This window comes from Trachurus trachurus (genome assembly GCF_905171665.1).
Source record: "Trachurus trachurus genome assembly, chromosome: 7".
NCBI classification, from domain to species: Eukaryota; Metazoa; Chordata; class Actinopteri; order Carangiformes; family Carangidae; genus Trachurus; species Trachurus trachurus.
The window spans coordinates 24,382,294-24,399,170 of NC_139901.1; the positions used below are offsets into that span (position 1 = coordinate 24,382,294).

The 16,877-nt window shown below is 41.2% G+C and overlaps 1 protein-coding gene across 5 annotated transcripts in view; it reads left to right on the top strand.

Moving 5' to 3' along the window:
- LOC310988485 (microphthalmia-associated transcription factor-like) overlaps positions 1-16,877 on the top strand; it is a 32,226-nt gene continuing 15,349 nt past the window's right edge. For 3 of the 5 annotated variants that reach the window (XM_083975108.1, XM_083975109.1, XM_083975112.1), the window contains exons 1-2: positions 902-1,104; positions 14,495-14,735. In XM_083975108.1, the coding sequence (XP_083831234.1) occupies positions 1,001-1,104; positions 14,495-14,735 (345 nt within the window). In that variant the 5' untranslated portion in view covers positions 902-1,000. Of the gene's footprint in view, positions 56-901; positions 1,105-7,511; positions 7,863-14,494; positions 14,736-16,877 lie in introns of those variants that run through there. The other 2 variants (XM_083975111.1, XM_083975110.1) reach the window with 2 other exon arrangements.

The window sequence follows — 16,877 nt, forward strand, 5'->3', positions numbered from 1 at the left end:
TTGTCTGCACAGGAGCCGGGAGGGAAACAGACATGAGGGTCGACAGAGTCTCCAGGTTGGTTATAATTTGCGTGCAATGCCTGATTGAGCTGCCGAGATAATGAGACGACTGCAGGATATAGGCCATAGGTTACTAACAATGCAACGAATGCTGCTCAGGTATGGATTTTAAGACTGACTTTTGTGTTGCTGTTGTTATGGTGGTGGTGCAAAAGTGGACTTGACTCACTGAGTAGATGCAATGTTCAAACGACAAATGGTAGATGCATGAAGAGAAATATTGTTATTACTGAGCATGACATCTTTACCTAGCTGATTTATAGCCTACTTACAGCATGTGACGGATTTCAGTATCAATTTACCTACATCAAGAACTGTGAGTTTAATCAAGCTATGTTGTGTAATTAAATATTAATATTTGTGGTTTTCTTGTTGTTTTCATAATTGAAACAGGTTGCACCACTTGTCCAATGCACAATGAAGCTGATATAACATGTTAATGCCTACATAATGTTGCTGTGGTGCAGCCAGGTGTAATGTGAGGTCACCGTCTCTCAGGGTCATGTAGAGTTAATAACTCTCCAGATCTCAGATCAGCAGCCGTTTGAAATCTCTATTACATTTTAATTTAAATTAGCTTTATTAATTATTAAATATTATTGGAACAGAGAAAAAAAAAACTTTCTGACGCTCGACTTTCGCTCTGCGCACAAATAAATACCGTGTAAAATCCCCTCGGATGCTGCAACCAATGAAAACCATGCTGACATTGACAGCCGAGGTGCATGCCGGTAGTCGCAGTTCGTGCGCCGCCCGCAGGCCGTTGGCAGCGCTTGCGCTCGGCGCCGTGGAGGACTACACAGCTCCGGGTCCTGGACAGAGGCGGTTTTTGCGTTGACAGTGGTTGGTACTGAGCGAAGTACGGCGGCACAAATATCGTCTGTGTGCTGAGTGTTTTTCAGCGGTTTCAACCTTTTTCCAAAAGTTGACATCTGCAAGTATGCAGTCCGAATCGGGAATCGTTCCCGACTTCGAGGTTGGAGAGGAGTTTCAAGAGGAGCCTAAAACGTATTACGAACTGAAGAGTACACCCTTGAAAAACAGGTCAGTTGTGTGGCTGTGGACAGTTATTTCCCACGCTGGAGCGGTTTTTGTGCTCAGGTGATAATTAGGCTGCAGAGCGTTTTCACTCTTGTCTGGGATCCGTGCGTGTGCGAGGCTCCTCCGGGTGATGATAACTACTGGAGCTGGGCCCCGACGCTGAGCTGTGGAGAGTGGGATTCAACTGGTCTCTCATTCCTTATGGTTATCCCGCTGGCATGAAGTTATGCAACACTTTGGGTGTTGTCTTGTCAACATCAACTCCAAATATTAGCTCGCGGAGGAGCAGACAGGTCAGAGTGTGATGAGATGCTGCTCAGCCTCACTCATCATGAGGCTGTGTGCTGCTCAGGCAAAAGGGAAGGGCTGGGTTTATAAGAAGGGCTCAGCTAAAACTCTCATTAGAAATAATTTATAGATAATTAATGTAACTGTGTTGATTTGTCACATAATATTGTGTTAGTATTAGAGCCTATGGCACTGATGCAGATGGTAGAAAACTCACTGTTAGTAGTAGATAGTTATGATCACTAATACAACATCTAAGCACCTGGACAGAAGCTCAGTCTGTAAATTATATCAGGCTTTGGCAAACACAGACTCTAGGAACCAAACAAAGTAGAAACATTTTCATAGAGTAAATGAATCAACAGTTAAGAGTTCCTGTGGCGTCTCCAGTACAAACTCTCAGCAACACTGACTTATAAGAGAGCTGCTTTTTGTTGTTATTGTTGTTGTTGATTTAAGCTTTGGTATATTGAGGCCTCTCCAAACAATCAACACTGAGCTGAGTCAGGTCTGTGTGGTCATGATTTGACCTTTCACCCCTTTCTTTCTGGAAGTAGTGCTCAGTGAGTGTTGCTGTCCGACACGCCTGGTGGTTGTGTGCGGTGTCAAATTTATTATCTGGCGTGTTGCTATAGGTGAGTTCCTGTCTCGCCACTGACAACATCTGTGTGCAAAAATATCAAGCTCCGTTCAGCAGATGGTCAGTCTGATTGATTCTGTGGTCAAATGGTGAGTGATTTGATTACATGATGAAACAGATTTCAGCCACGGTACGTCAGAGAATTTGGGAAACTCACTGCTCTTTCTGATTTTCTGATGACGACAGGACATGTGTGATTTTCCGTATTTTTGCATCCACACGACTTTGTTATGCAGCTCAGAGATACTAATAGCTGGCCTCATTGTCAGGGTGAGACACGCTGAGGACAGTACGCCACTGTTTCAGACAGAGCTCTTATTGCAGATGTTTGGTTGACTCCACTTATTTTTTTTTGCCCTCTGGTTCCTGACATGTTGTTGCAGATTTGTAATTTATGTCTTTTTCTCTCAATTCAGGTCAAAAACACAAGCTCAGGCAGAAAAAAAACTGTCCTCTCAGATGGTCTCAACCTTTAACCCAGTTCTGCATTTTTTAAACTAATTTCTTCAATTTCTTCATTAGTGAAATGCCATTACACTGTTACTTATACACAGTCTGAGTCTGGGCTGTGTTGTGTTGTGCTGTCGCTGGTGGAGCAGGAACCATTTGCAGTTCAACTAAAGCAGTTGTTTGTGGGCAATCACCGGATTTTGACTTATTTAATGTGAAGTAGTCTGAGCAGTTGTTTCGATTGAACTTATCCCACTTCCTCTTCCCATCACATGAGGATGACCCAGCATAATAATAGTCACGATGACTGCGTTGTGAGACATTGTTGCAAAACGCTTATTATTAGTGGAATTGATTATCGACTTGTGTGATGTCTTGTCATGGCCGGCCCGGCCATTGCTGCTGCTGCTGCTGCTGCTGCTGCTGCTGTGTCTAAATCTGAAATCTCAAGTGTGACAAAATGTCATCTCAGCTTTTCACAGATCTATTTGTTTTCTTGCCGTCTCCATATCAGCCTGACAGCGCACTCAGGCTGCTGCAGACGATGTGCCAGACTTTTTGTGCCTAATATAGATGTGAGACAGGCGGTGAAACTGGTCTTCTATGCAGTGTAAATAAGATGTACAAATATAGCAGTGGATGTGTTATATCTAGAGTTGGGGGATTTTTTTTCTTCTTTTCATTCTTTTTTTGCAGGTGAGATCGTCATTTAAATTATCTATAAATATTTATGCTGGAATTCTTAGAGAATTATACTCTCTAGTGTTCGAGGTGACATTATACTTTGCTCAACATCATTTTCTTGAATAACTTTTTTTTATAGTGTTTAATAATATATGCATTCAAAGACCTGTACAAGAGCTGTGCTGCAATAACACATGGCTTAGAATGAACAAAATGACCAGGAAATCTTTGATCCAAGAATAGATAAACAAGACTGAGGTTGTGGCATCACAATCTCACTCTTACTCTTATCTCACTCTCTATTCTTGGATTACTTGACAGATTGTGCAAGAAGAAGACATCCTCTGTCACTTCAAGTGCTTTACTTTGATTGATGCTCCTTTCAAGAATCTTTATAGTAGAGTATTAACTATCACTGAAATACAGATTTAATGCAGGGCAAAGGAAGTACGTCTTCTAGTAACCTACATCTAGCAACCTGAATCTGAAGAATTCCACCCCAACCCTTTATAAGACTATCATTCACATTAATATCCAACCCATAGTCATCATTAAGGCCTTGTAAAGTCAAAGCACAGTGCCTGGATCACAGCGCTGAGTCAGAGATCCACCGGCGATTATGAAAGTTGATGTTCGGAGCAGCTTGTTCCCATGGGGAGTCCCAGACAGAGATGCCAGAGAGGCCGAAGAGTTTCATCCATGATCTAAGACGGCGGCGGAGGGGATAAGTGACACAGACAGGTGTTGGGCGGGTGCAGTAAAATATTGTTAGAACGACTTGTGCAGGACAAGTCGTGATCGCTTTGCTGCACCTCAGCCTCTCGTGTTGCTTCCTCAAGTGCACGTCTGCCTCACATTTCACCTCCTGGAAAACACTCATAAACTTTGGATGTTTGTTCTGCTCTAAGAGTTTGAAAGTGGATGATCGGTGATCTCTGCCACCCTCTGTTGGTGAGCAGCTGGAACTGCACAACATTTGAAAACATCACTTCAGCCGGTCGCATCCTCAGATCTGACAGACACAGAAACAGTAGGCAAAACAGTGCAAGGCTACAAGTAATTTTATTTTGCAATATAATTATTTCATTGTCATTTAGTTTGCAGATGATTTCTTGCAGAAAAAATACTATCAAAATGTCCCTCAGCTCAACGTGACATCGACAAATTACTTGTTTTGACCAAGCAGAGCCCCGAAGGCCTTCACATTACTTTAACAACAGTAGTAACAAATCCTCACAATTGAGACACTGGAACCAATGAATTGAGGCGACTAATCGACTTTATAGTTTCCGCTGTAAAACTGTGCCACTGAACAGTACGAGCTTGCCCCTCCGCTTTAGAAAAATAAAGACATTAGTCATGGTGAGCATCCTCAGATCCACTTCGGTCATTTTTGCTTAGGGTCAGGAAAGGTTTTTCTTTGTCTTGTATATTGTGTGTAAAATGAGGATTAGTCACGTTTCTCAGCCATAAATAATGACTGTGAATCTTTTTTTTTTACAGTGCAACAGAGTCTCGCTTGTGTCTGGAAAAATCAGGAAAATTGTTACAGCAAAAGCTGCTTTGTCGTGTTCCTACGTCCTCATTCACACAAACTTGAAAACCTGTAATGGACTCACTCAACCTGCTGTAGGAACGTGTCTGAGATCCTCCTCGTCGGTGTCCTTGAATGCTCTGTTTTCTCTGGCCGCCCTGCTGAAAACAAGCAAAGGGAATTATGAAGGGTAAAGAAACCTAATTATAGAAATAAGACCCGGCGAGTTCAAGTTATCCCAACCAATCTTGGCTCCCTGGAAATACCAAGCAAAGAACCTGATTATCTCTTTGGGTGCTTTAACAGCTTACCCTGGTTTGTTTTGGTTTGTTTCGCTCTGGGCTGTTTTGAATCTTAGTGTTATTCTGCAGGGGAACTGGCTTTACATTATGTAGAGTTTGTACCAATTATACATATATATTATTACATTAATCTGATGTGAGTGCTGTATAGAAAGTTAATAGTAAGTTATTTTCTGAGAACACAGAAGATCTCAGATATCTGGCATTGATAAGTTTACCAGAGGAGCAGGTTTTACTCTCTTTAGTTGATGTTGTGAGATAAAATTTAAACTTTATGACTTTATGGTGGCTGCAACTTAATGAATATGTCAGTTACTTTGGTAACACTTAACAATAAGGGTCCCTTAATTAACATTAGTTAGTACATTATTAAGCATTAATATATAAATTAATGTGTTAATTAATGCTGAGTAATGCATACATAATGATAACTAATTACATTATTCAACTTTTCATTTATTAACTAACTTTGAGTGTTAAACATTAATTAACTGCTTACTAATAGGCTACATTAATTAATGTGTTTCCTAACCCTAAGTAATACATAATAATGATTGTTAATATATCTGTAAACAGTTAATTAATGCTTAATAATGTACCAACTAACGTTAATTAAGGGACCCTTATTGTAAAGTGTTACCGCTACTTTATTGATTAAAAAAAATGCAATACAATCTCCTAAAGCTCTTGTTTTGACCCAATAACCATCAGATCTTCAGTAATCTCCAAAGACAAATGACAATATTAATCATTTATGAAAATACTATATTTTTTCATACATTTTCTTTTCATTAACCAATCAATTAATCAACTAATGGTGTTGGCTGTAGATAAACGCTTTAACACTGGTTTCACCTGCACAATGTGGTTTATATAGGGACAATGAGTTATGTTGGTTTTGTTTGTTAACTGCTGTTCATAACCTGCTGTTGTGTTGTGCAGAAGCTCAGTATTTAACCAGTAAGACATGTGTAAACACAGAGTTTCTACCTGCAGTTGTTTACTGTACATGCTTGAACTATTTACTTAGTTGTAGATGTTTGTTCAGGTTTCTTCTTTCTGCGTCTTCCCTCTTCCTCAGCTCGCTCTCTTTTCAAAACAATGTGTCAAACTGCTTTAAAGTTTATCCTCCGGAGCGCTCAAGATACATAATTGATGCTCACGGCTCCACACTTGCGTACAGACGCTTCACATTATCACTGACTTGCTTGCTGGTAACTGACACTGACTGGGGGATGATGCCAGCTGCAGCGCACTGGGGGGTGTGTGTGTGCGTGTGTGTATGTGTGCGTGTGTGATCAGCAGGGGAGACCGAGAGGGGATCAATGTACTGTCATGTAGGGTCATAATCACCGGGCTGTACTCCAGCAGGGAGGTCGTGCAGCCGGCCTGATCTGCACTCTGAGTACAACACCTGCATTCTGCTGGAGACAAACAAAAGCAGACAGGATCATCACAGGCGGCTGCTTTCTTTGCAGGGCGGTGTGTGTTTGAGCAGCGTGTTAACACGAGATCTCGCTCGTTTTTTGTCCTCTCTCGCTGTTCTTGCACCTCCACTCCCTTTATATCCCTGTTAGTGTGCACTGTGCTCCCACTTTCCATCTCATCAGCTATTACAGAATCACAGCTCGTCGGAGGAGGCGCATCGAGCTAATAGAGGAAAAGATCTCCCTCTGGTGGGAGAAAAGCTTTTAATGACTTTATTTAAAGACCGACAGATTTCAGTGATGTATTGTGTTAAGGTCTCATACGTATGATTTTAGAGACCTTTAAAGATCTGAGAACTTTGTCTCAAGATATATGACGCATTTGAGCGTGTCATTGTAAGTGTTATGCTGCTGTGTGAGGAGTGTGTCAGGCTGTGTGCAGCTGTCACGGTGTGTTCATGCTGATTTGGAGAGACTCAGTTTGAAGATTTTTATCAGAGGCTGCTCCTTGAATCTCCGTTTGAACTTTATAATGATGCTGCAGTGAAAATCCTATACATGTATGTCTGATTTTGAATTTATCAGACAAAATGAAGAATTAATTAGGCTATGTCTTCAGTGGTTTCCATGTTCATTTAAAGTTCGGTTTCCTAGAAACATCTAGGATCTAAATTGATATGACCTATTTACATGTTGTTTATTGCAAAGTTTTTTAACTGCTGTGCACATGTGTCTTGTTCTTAACTTGTTCTTAATGTCTATTATCAAGTTTCAACATAACTTTGTGTATGTAGAATACTGGACGATAATCAGCTTCCAATCTGGCTGTGATGTAATAAAATGCAATATAATAAAATGATCTCATAGAATATCTTAAACTCTAGGTTTGACATGGAATGGACATGAAAAAACTTTGCTCCTTCGGCAGACCAAGTAGAAACTTTGCACACACAAATCATTTATGCACAGTGCAGGTCAAACAGGTTGAAAATGTAAAAACTCTAATGTGAAAACAAGACGCCATCTGCAGCTCACGCAGCGCTGACATTTCGGAACTATGTGGTTTTCATAGACAGCAACTAAAACTTGGTCACAGGCCGTCCACTCAACAGTGGCGACACGTGTCTCAGAGTGAAACAGTATCTGTGTGGTTTTAAAGCAGCGTGTTGATGGACAGTGTGTTTCCAGTGGGCGCAGCCTGCCCTCTCCTCTGTTCTGCTCTGGACGGGGCTGGTCCTCTGCCTGGGACTCTGTGTGTCGATTGGAGATTCCAGGCCGGGCCCCGGAGCCTCCCCCCTCTGACACACTTTCAGCGCTGCACCACCAGCATGACTTTCACTGCTCTCCAAGGGCGGGTGGTGCACCTTCAGGAAAAAACAAACAAATATGGAGGCTGTAGGAGTGCAAGTGTACAGACCCTGCTCCTTTGAATGTCTGTGAGTATTTTGACGCTGCAGCATCTGTGGTATTGTCGGCATGCGTTACGGCGTAACTTTAAATGTTAAAATGATGTGATTGTAAAACGCTGCAAGTTACACATGAAGGACAGTGTGTGCAGGGCTGCGTGAGGGGAAGTATCTACTGTCAGAGCTGCAGAGCGGATTTCTCCTCGTGTGTTTGTCTTGAGTAATTTTGGCTTTAACTGGTTAATGATCAAAATCACAGTTTGTCATATAAGCAAGAGCTGATTGAAAGTGATCAATGATTAACTTAAGTGCATAAAACGTTTTTAAATCTTGAGTTACACTGGCTAATAACTAATTTTAACTTGTTTTGAAGCAGAACAGCAGTTTGGACAAAGTTAAGCTTTAAGATGCAGTTGTTGTTTTACCATTACTGCCCATTAGGCAGAGCTGTTCTCTGGTCACTAAAGGGTCTCAGAGGCAGCCTCCTACCATCCAGTGTCTCCAGTTAGTTACCAGCAGGGATACTGGTGGTGGTAGATTATTCTCCTTCAACAGCTCAGTGGTTTGACTCCGATCAGACCAGAGTCGCTCCGCTGAACTTGGTTACTCACCTTTGCATCTGTCTGGATGTGAAGCTTCATCGTCCTGCTCAGTCGCTGTCTGTCCGTCAATAAAACTTGCATCAGCTCTGACTACTGGAGTATGATGGAGTAGTGTAGTGAGCAGATCCAGAGGGATCATGGGGTGGGTGGGTGGGTGGGGCTCTTCAAGACTGTGCAGCCATTGTTTTTTTGTTGTTTTTTTTAAGATACACACACACACAAACAATAGAGGAGGTGCACACAACACACACACACAACACACGGGTGACAAAGTTAAAAAGGACAAAAGAGCTTTTTATGTGTTTCAGTGGTTTGTTTGGCAAAAAGCCAAAGATCAGAGGAAGAGAAGAAACAGAGAGAGAGAGAAAGAGAGAGGTTGAGCTTTGCTTTGTAGAGAGGTTTTTGGTCATTCATGCACATACACACACATACACACACACACACACACACACGTTAATCTGATATTCAGGAATGTATAAAAGAAAATCATGAGGTGCTACAACTCTATCCCAGCTATAAACCGTTCAACTCTGTTTGGAAACATGTGGAGGTTTATTTCCTTCAAGTGTAATTTAACTCTATTTAACTTTACACACCCTTTAATGGGGGGTCATGTAAATTTGCATTTATTTAAAAATTCTGTTTGCTTTTCACATACAGCATGACAGACGAGGCCTATTGTATTACCACTAAATGGCGATATTACTGTAACATCATCACAGAGGAGGTGTTATTGTGATATATAAGAAATGTCTGGATAGAAAATTTGTACAAAGTTTCACGTAGTGAAAGAGAATCGCCTCCTGATGGCACATGTGTAAGGTGTGAAATCAGTTTGAACACAGTTGACCAGGTTTTACAAAGCGTGACCTCCACCACAGACAGTGTTTTTAGCTCCACTTTAGTCTCGGCTGAAATACCTCAACAACTATTGGATGGATTCCCTTGAGATTTTGTGCAAACATCATGGTGTCCAGAGGACGAAACCTGACTTTGGTGATCCTCTGACCTTTCTTTCAGTGCCATTAATGTTTTTTTTATTTGATTAGTAAAATCTGTGGAATGTGTTTAAGATATTTATTGGCTAGAGGATGAATCCTTATAACTTGATTTTTTTTATTTGTAGCTATTTATACTCATGATCAAATACTGGCAAAGCTAATGATACACCCAACTTTTGCATTGTACTAATTAGCAACATGCATGGTGAATATGGTAAGCTTTACACCTGCTAATCATTAGCACATCAGCATTTTCAATGTGTGCCTGCCTGTAACTGATTTTACATTTCCCTAACTTCTAATGTAGGGGTGGGCGATATGGCAAAAATATCATATCACGATTTTTGGAAAATAAAATAACGATCTCGATTTTATCACGATCTTAAATTGAAAATTGAAAAACAGACAATTTAGGTCAAAGAGCCTTTCTGAACAGATTTTAATGGGCTCTATGCACAGCTCCACTACTTCCTGAATTTAAGGCAGCTCCTTTATTTCCTGTCTTACAAAATTGGACAAACTGATTAATCCAGGTGTGTCTGAGCAGTCACAATGGTCAGACACACCCGGATTAATCAGGTTGTCCATGTGTGTCTGTGTGTGTACGTACGTGCGGTACGCCCGCACGCGAGAGAGAGACTGCAGGTGGAGGGGCTGACTGGCAGAGATGAGAGATATGAAACACTGTTTTAGGCAGGTAAGAAAGCGCGCCACTGCCCATAATTCACTGTAATTGGTCGTTCAGGTTAATGACGTAATACATCTGGTGCGTCGGTGCATCAGCATAGAACTGCAATTTATAGAATGTGCCCCTGACGATCCTACGATCTCTGCACTTTGGCAGATCGCCTACATGCTGTAATCCTTCACGATCTAATATCGTCATATCGCCCACCCCTATTCTAATGTAATTTCTTCTCAAAGGATCAACAGCTTAAATACACAGTATTATCTGAGTTTCCCTGTGGATTGGTGTTAGCCAACTATTTCAATTTCATACCTGTCCGTTTGTCACGATCGAAAGACTTTAAATTGCCCCCTCCATAAAGTTCTTATGTAAAGTTTATTTTCAAATGAAGTTTTCCAAAGACCATCACACTGAGTCACTCCGATGTAAAGAGAAATGTGTGTCCTCTTGGACTTGTGGTGCAATATACTGTAAAAGTTGTTGGGGCTGGTGTCATTGTTGCTGATGAGATTGTCGTTTAAATCACAGACCGGACGTGATACTTGAAGCGTCCTCTGACATCAAAGTGGACGTCTCTCTGTTCACACAGACCAGTGCAGGTGTGTGTGTGCATGCGTGTGTGTGCGTAGTCTCTCTCACACCACTGGCTCATTAGTCTCTGCAGCTGCAGACAGAAACTGGTGGATCCTCTCTTATTCTTGGAAGTGCTGCTACACCTTCAGGTCGTTGTTGTGTTTGAAGTGACAGCAAATGTGTTTTCACTCCGATTGCCTGGAAGGGTGTGAGGATGTTTTGATCAGAAGAGTCATTGCCAAAACTATTATAGTTGAGGGTGTAAAGCTGAGGGGAGAGCAGATGTAAAGCTGTGAAATGACAAACTGTACAGAGATATTTATACAGTAAGTTGGTGGATATGTTCAGTTATACTTTTTTTATTAGTGTTGAAATAACTAAGAACTGTTAGAATAACTTTACTGATGAAGGTTAAGAAACATTGTTAATATAGAATTAATTTGTGTGATTGAAAGTTAAAGGGATTGTTCAACATCAAATTCTCCTATTGCCATAATCCCTATAGTCATAGCAGTAGGTTCATTACCTTGAATTATCAGTGCATGTTGTTTTGTGATCCAGATTTGCGAGCTGCTCAGCGAACACAATGGAGGTGAACGGTACGGGTCCCCTATCCCTCATCAAACTCATCAAATACACAATCCAACACTATGAAATAATAATGCAGCATTACGAGACAGAGTTGTTTTCGAGGCAAATGCGTATAGCCGGAACTACATTCCATACACGGCTACTGGGTGGAGTGATTTCAAAAGCGCAGGTAGTTCAGAGTATTTGCTTCATGTGTCGTAATGTTACATAATTATACATGATTATTTTATAGCATGGTGAATGTGCAGATCACAACTTGTCTTTGGAGTTGTTGGATTGTGTATTTTGATGAGTTTGATGAGGGACAGGGGACCTGTCCTGTACCGTTCACCTCCATTGTGTTCGCTGAGCAGCTCACGTCTCTGCCCTGCGGATCACAAAACTATATGCACCATGCAGGTAATGAACCTACTTCTGTGACAATAGGGATTATGGCAATAGGCGAATTGACAAAATGTAGAACTATCCCTTTAAAGAAAGAGAGGTGGTAAATACTTAAATACAGTATCTGTGGATGAGGTAAACTTATTTTTGTATTTTTGCTGCACTTTCATTCACCTCTGTAAAAGTAAACATCCTGAAGTGCGAACACAGGTCTGATGCAGGGCGGGGAGGCTGCTAGTGACGGCTGCTGCTGCTTGAAGGTGCCCTGTGGAGTTTTTTTTTTTTATGTAAACAAACAGGAGCAAAATTTCTCACCAAACCACGTTGTATAAATGTTTCATATTTAATATTTCAGACCCTGCGGTGTTGACATCCATGTTTACTTGTGAAACAGTTGGTACTTTGCTGTTGGTGCGTTACTGTCAATCAGAAACAGGTGGAACCTATGAATGAATTCACATTAATACACGATGCAAACATCATAAAAATGGTGTAATGGTGTAAGAGCGATTAAAATCCCTCCTCTGGGCGTTTTGGAGTAAAAGTATTTGAACATTAGCCTCAAAATAATTAGATGTCAGTCACATTTAACGTTTAAACTACTTTGTATACATCTGGGTAGCACCTGTATATAACTGGTGATGTGGTGTTTGATATTATGTAGTGATATTATCACTTATTATTTAGTCTATCTATAAAGTGACCAGTCTGCAGCTGTCGGATAAATAAAGTGCAGTAAAATATGCAGTAAAAAAGTATGAAGTAACCTAAAATGGAAATACTCAACCGTACGAGTAACTAAAAGCTATATCTACTTCATTACTCTCCACCAGTGCAGCCACTTTAGTGTGTGTGTGTGTGTGTGTGCGCGCGTGTGTGCGTGCGTGCGTGCGTGCGTATTAGAAGACAAGCTGAAGCAATCAGCACAGCAGGGAGTGTCTGCCGTTATGTAATTGTGGATTTCCTCTTACACTGGACACTAAGAGGCACTTTTTAAAAAGCAAAGATCAAGAATCAGTATCATTGTGTAATCAAATGATGTAACTAATGAGTATTTTAATTATCAATGAATCTCTTGACCCAGCTTCATTTAGTCTTTTTGATTGACCAACTGTGCGAATCTATAAAAAATATGCACTTGCCTATCAGATAAGTAAATATTTGCATTTGAGAAGTTTGAATCAGAGGCATTTTAGCTCCAACGATTCATTACTTATTTGATTTTTTTTTTTTTTTTTTACTGTAGAATTGATTGATCATCCACTTGTTTCAGCACCACCACCAAAATAAATAGTTCTGGTGATTTTTGCCTGCAGTTCTACAGTACTTCTTATTTTTGTAAACTGGTGAAAAGAAAGGGATATGAAACTGGCCTTGTCTTGAAACTCAAGCCCTCAAACAGTGAAGTAGATTAAAAGAAAGAAGAAAAAGAATCAAAGGATTCAGCTCTGGCAGTGGAAATGAAAAATTAAAACAAGCTTTTCCAGCATTAGATCCAGTGACTTTTGTTTGAAACTTCTGTGATGAAAGGAAACACAATCGCCCAAAGTCACACAGACAAAGGAATTATGCATATGAACACTAAACCTGATTCTGTGTGTTGGGTGAAGTACAAAGAAATTTGACCAAAAAAAAGAAAGAAAAAAAGTTGCTGTCGGCTTGCAAGACCCAAACTGCTGCAGAGAACAAGCTACAGTCTTTGTTCTGCAGTAACTCAGTCATCATGTTCACTCATTAATCAATTTTATCCAGGATCAGGAATCAATGACTTTGCCTCAGCATTGTCTTCAGGAATGAATGGAGCTATTTAATATGAATCATTAGTGCATTTTTGTAGATAATGTGATTTATATTATATTCTATGTATGTTATGGAGTTAAGTTTAAATATTTTATTATATATCATATAATGGTTTTTGTGCAGGGTTCAGTGGGTGTGGTGTCAGACTATGAGATTATATGCAGTACTGGGGGGGAGGAGGAGAATTATGGTATGTTGAGGGCTCAACACCCACTGAATACGCTGTAGACCGAAGCTGTGTTTGACTCTGGGCTGGCTAATTAGTGCGATTACTGCACAGCTGGATTGGCCAGACGTTTTACTGAGTCTTATCAAAAGGATCACTCACTCGATGAAGGCTTCATCCCGACAACTTCTGCTTCAGCAGAGCCTCTCTATTTTAGGACCGCAGGTCTCTGTCTGGGGGAGAAGCCGTCTAAATTTAAGAGAGTGGGAAAACTGAAGCAACCTTTTGTTAAAAATGTTCCTCTTTTTGTTGTGTGCAAAAAAAAAAAAAGCTGAGTGCAGCAGCTGCTTTTTGCTCTATTGTACATCCACTGTCCATTGCTCAATGACATTTCATTTACTGTCAGAATAGGCAGGGAAATTTAAAGTGGAGGCTTATAAATGACTAAAATGAAATTGCTTTTGATCAACTAATCAACGCATCAATCAAAGTTAAGATTTCCCTTTTGATCTTTGCCCCTTCAGGCGTCTTCAGCCACTTTCCTTTCATCATATTAACCTTTTATCCCATCTGCCTTCCCTCCATCTTCCTCTACCTCTTCTTCTAATCGTTCTCCTCACTTGTCTCTCTTGCTTGACCTCTCTTTCCTCGTCTGACCTCTCCTTACCCTCTCTCTGTTATCAGTCTTTTTCTTTTCGCCTCTCTTCACCTCACCTTTTCCAGTCTGCCCCTCCACCCCACACCCACCCGCCCGCCTCCCCCTTTCACTTTCCCCCTTTACTCTTCCCTGACATCCCCCCCCACCCTGTCCATCATCTCTTCTGCTCATTCATCTGGCATCTCTCTCCCCTCGGTAGCAGCCCGTCGGACCAGCACGGCTCCTCCAAGCCACCGCTGAGCTCCTCGGCCATGACATCACGCATCCTGCTGCGGCAACAGCTGATGCGGGAGCAGCTTCAGGAGCAGGAGCGGCGCGAGCAGCAGAGACAACAGGCCTCCCAGTACCCACAAACCACAGCGGCCCAGACCCCGGCCATCAACGTCAGCGTGCCCGTCAGTTTAGCGCCTGCAGCACAGGTACCGGTGGAGGTGCTGAAGGTAAGAAACAACAGTGCTTCTGGGTTTTGTGATGGCGAGGGAAGGGGGGGGGGGGATGAGGCAGCATGTGTGATTTTCAGGATGTCAGAATTATTACAGTGTGTATGTATAAAGTTTCCACCTCTGAAATTAGAAGTTGCATGTGTCATTGCTGCAGTCTGAGCGGTCCGGGCGCAGCTGTATTTATAGAGTTTATTGAGTCGTGTGTGTGCGTGCGTGTGTGTGTGTGGACAGTCAGGCAGTCGTGGTTTTACTATGACTGTGTGTAAAAAAACACAGGAGTGAGTGAAGTGTGTTAAAATGCGTATATGGGGATTATCTTTCCTGAGAGAATTCCTCTTTAATGCATGCTGTGCTTCCAGCCATTTGGATTTAGCCATCTTTAATCCTATTTGCTCAGCTACATTCACATCTTTTCATAGCTTTGATTCCCTGGCAGTCCAAGGGACAGGAGACTGTTAAGATTTTCCTGTAGGAGTAGAGACCGTTTGTGTTTGAGCGTGCATTTTAACAAGGCACCTTGGTGAGTTTTCCTGTTTTGTCCTCTGCATGTGTTTCCAGAAAGCTCGTAATGTTTATGAAGTGGCAGTAGAAAATGCGTTGAGGTTTGTTGCGCGGCACTGAGCTTGCTTTATCTGCAATTGAGAATTTCTGTGTTATTGCTGTTTTGTGGGTTTTATCTGCTCTTAAGTTCTGGTGCTTTTTTCCTGTTTGATTCTGTGATTTCTTGGTCTGAAAAAAGTCAAAGTACAAAGATTTCGAAGGATTTTCTCAAGGTGTTCCAGACTTTATCGCTCCTAGTTCAGTTTTTTAAGGAATTTTTATGGTAAAATGTGAGTTTAACATGATAACGGAGCAGATGTAGAGACATGGAGTTATGAGGATATATGCCTGCATGTCTCTATTTACATTTCCATGCGTTTGACGTTATGTGTGTGTGAACCTCAGGGAAGTTCTGTGCAAATATAGTTGCATTTGTGCACAAATTATGATATTTATCATAGAAATCTGAAAGGAAGAAAACATTAAATCGGCTCTCTGCTGTTACACTGCAGACAGCATGAAGTGATGGTAATAAAAATGTGATGTTATCTCAGCTGTTACTGTTTTAAAAAGTTGTATTCAGACTGATGATATGTTTGTGGAGTTCAGATCATGAGCTGTTGATGGAAACAAGGTTTAATCAGAGAATACGTCAGATTTTTTTTAAAATAGTATAGATTAAAAGCACTGATACACCAGTGAGCTATTGAGTAATCTTTGTTGAACTAAATCCATCCACAACATAGATTTCATGGTTACTTGCTCAGCCGCACTTTCATCACTCTGGATGTGTGTGGCATGGGCCAGCAGTGAAGGACACATACAGTGTAACCATTGAAAACATTGCCCTCTTCATGCAGCATAAACATTACTTATACTCTCCTTAATCTGCTGCTCTTTGAGAGGTTTAGGACGCCCCCACCCTGAACCCTCGCCCCTGTGTACAATACATCAAGTTAGAGTAATTTCTCTGCTTTGGCGAGAGCTTACAGACATTCTTCATTGACTGAAGTCCTCCAATGAAAAGGCCGTTCAAGCTTGGCGCTGTTGAGCTGGGTTAACCTGCTCCCCTGTCTGTGGGTAGATTAGCAGAGTCCACACAAAGCTCAGGGGTACCAGGCAGAGCTGCTGGACCTCAAAAAGTGCAAACATTAAGCTCAGATGAGTTTATCTAAAGACTGATTGGACCCTTAATTAACCAAGTGACCTCCGACCTTCTGGGGAATAAGTAAAGGATCAGTTTAGGGATCAAGACAAAGGCGAGCACAGCCTTACCACACACCGAACGCTAATTCAGTGAAGAATGCTCGTAATTAGCCCCCACTGCTTTCATTCCATGGCATATTTAAGAGAAAAAAAACACTGCTTTGAAATTTATGTAGGATAACTTCCTAAAAGGGTTAAAAAATGATTTCTAGATTTTTTCTTCTCCTCAGGGGATTTATGGTTCCATGAAAAGAACAAAGTGCTCTTCAACCCCCGGACAAAACGTACGTTTCTTTTGGATTATAGAGTCAGTGTAGCTCGTGACCGGTACGCATCAGAAAGTATATAAAGATGCCCCAAAGATATTTCATTGCATTTTTGGTTGTGTTAATT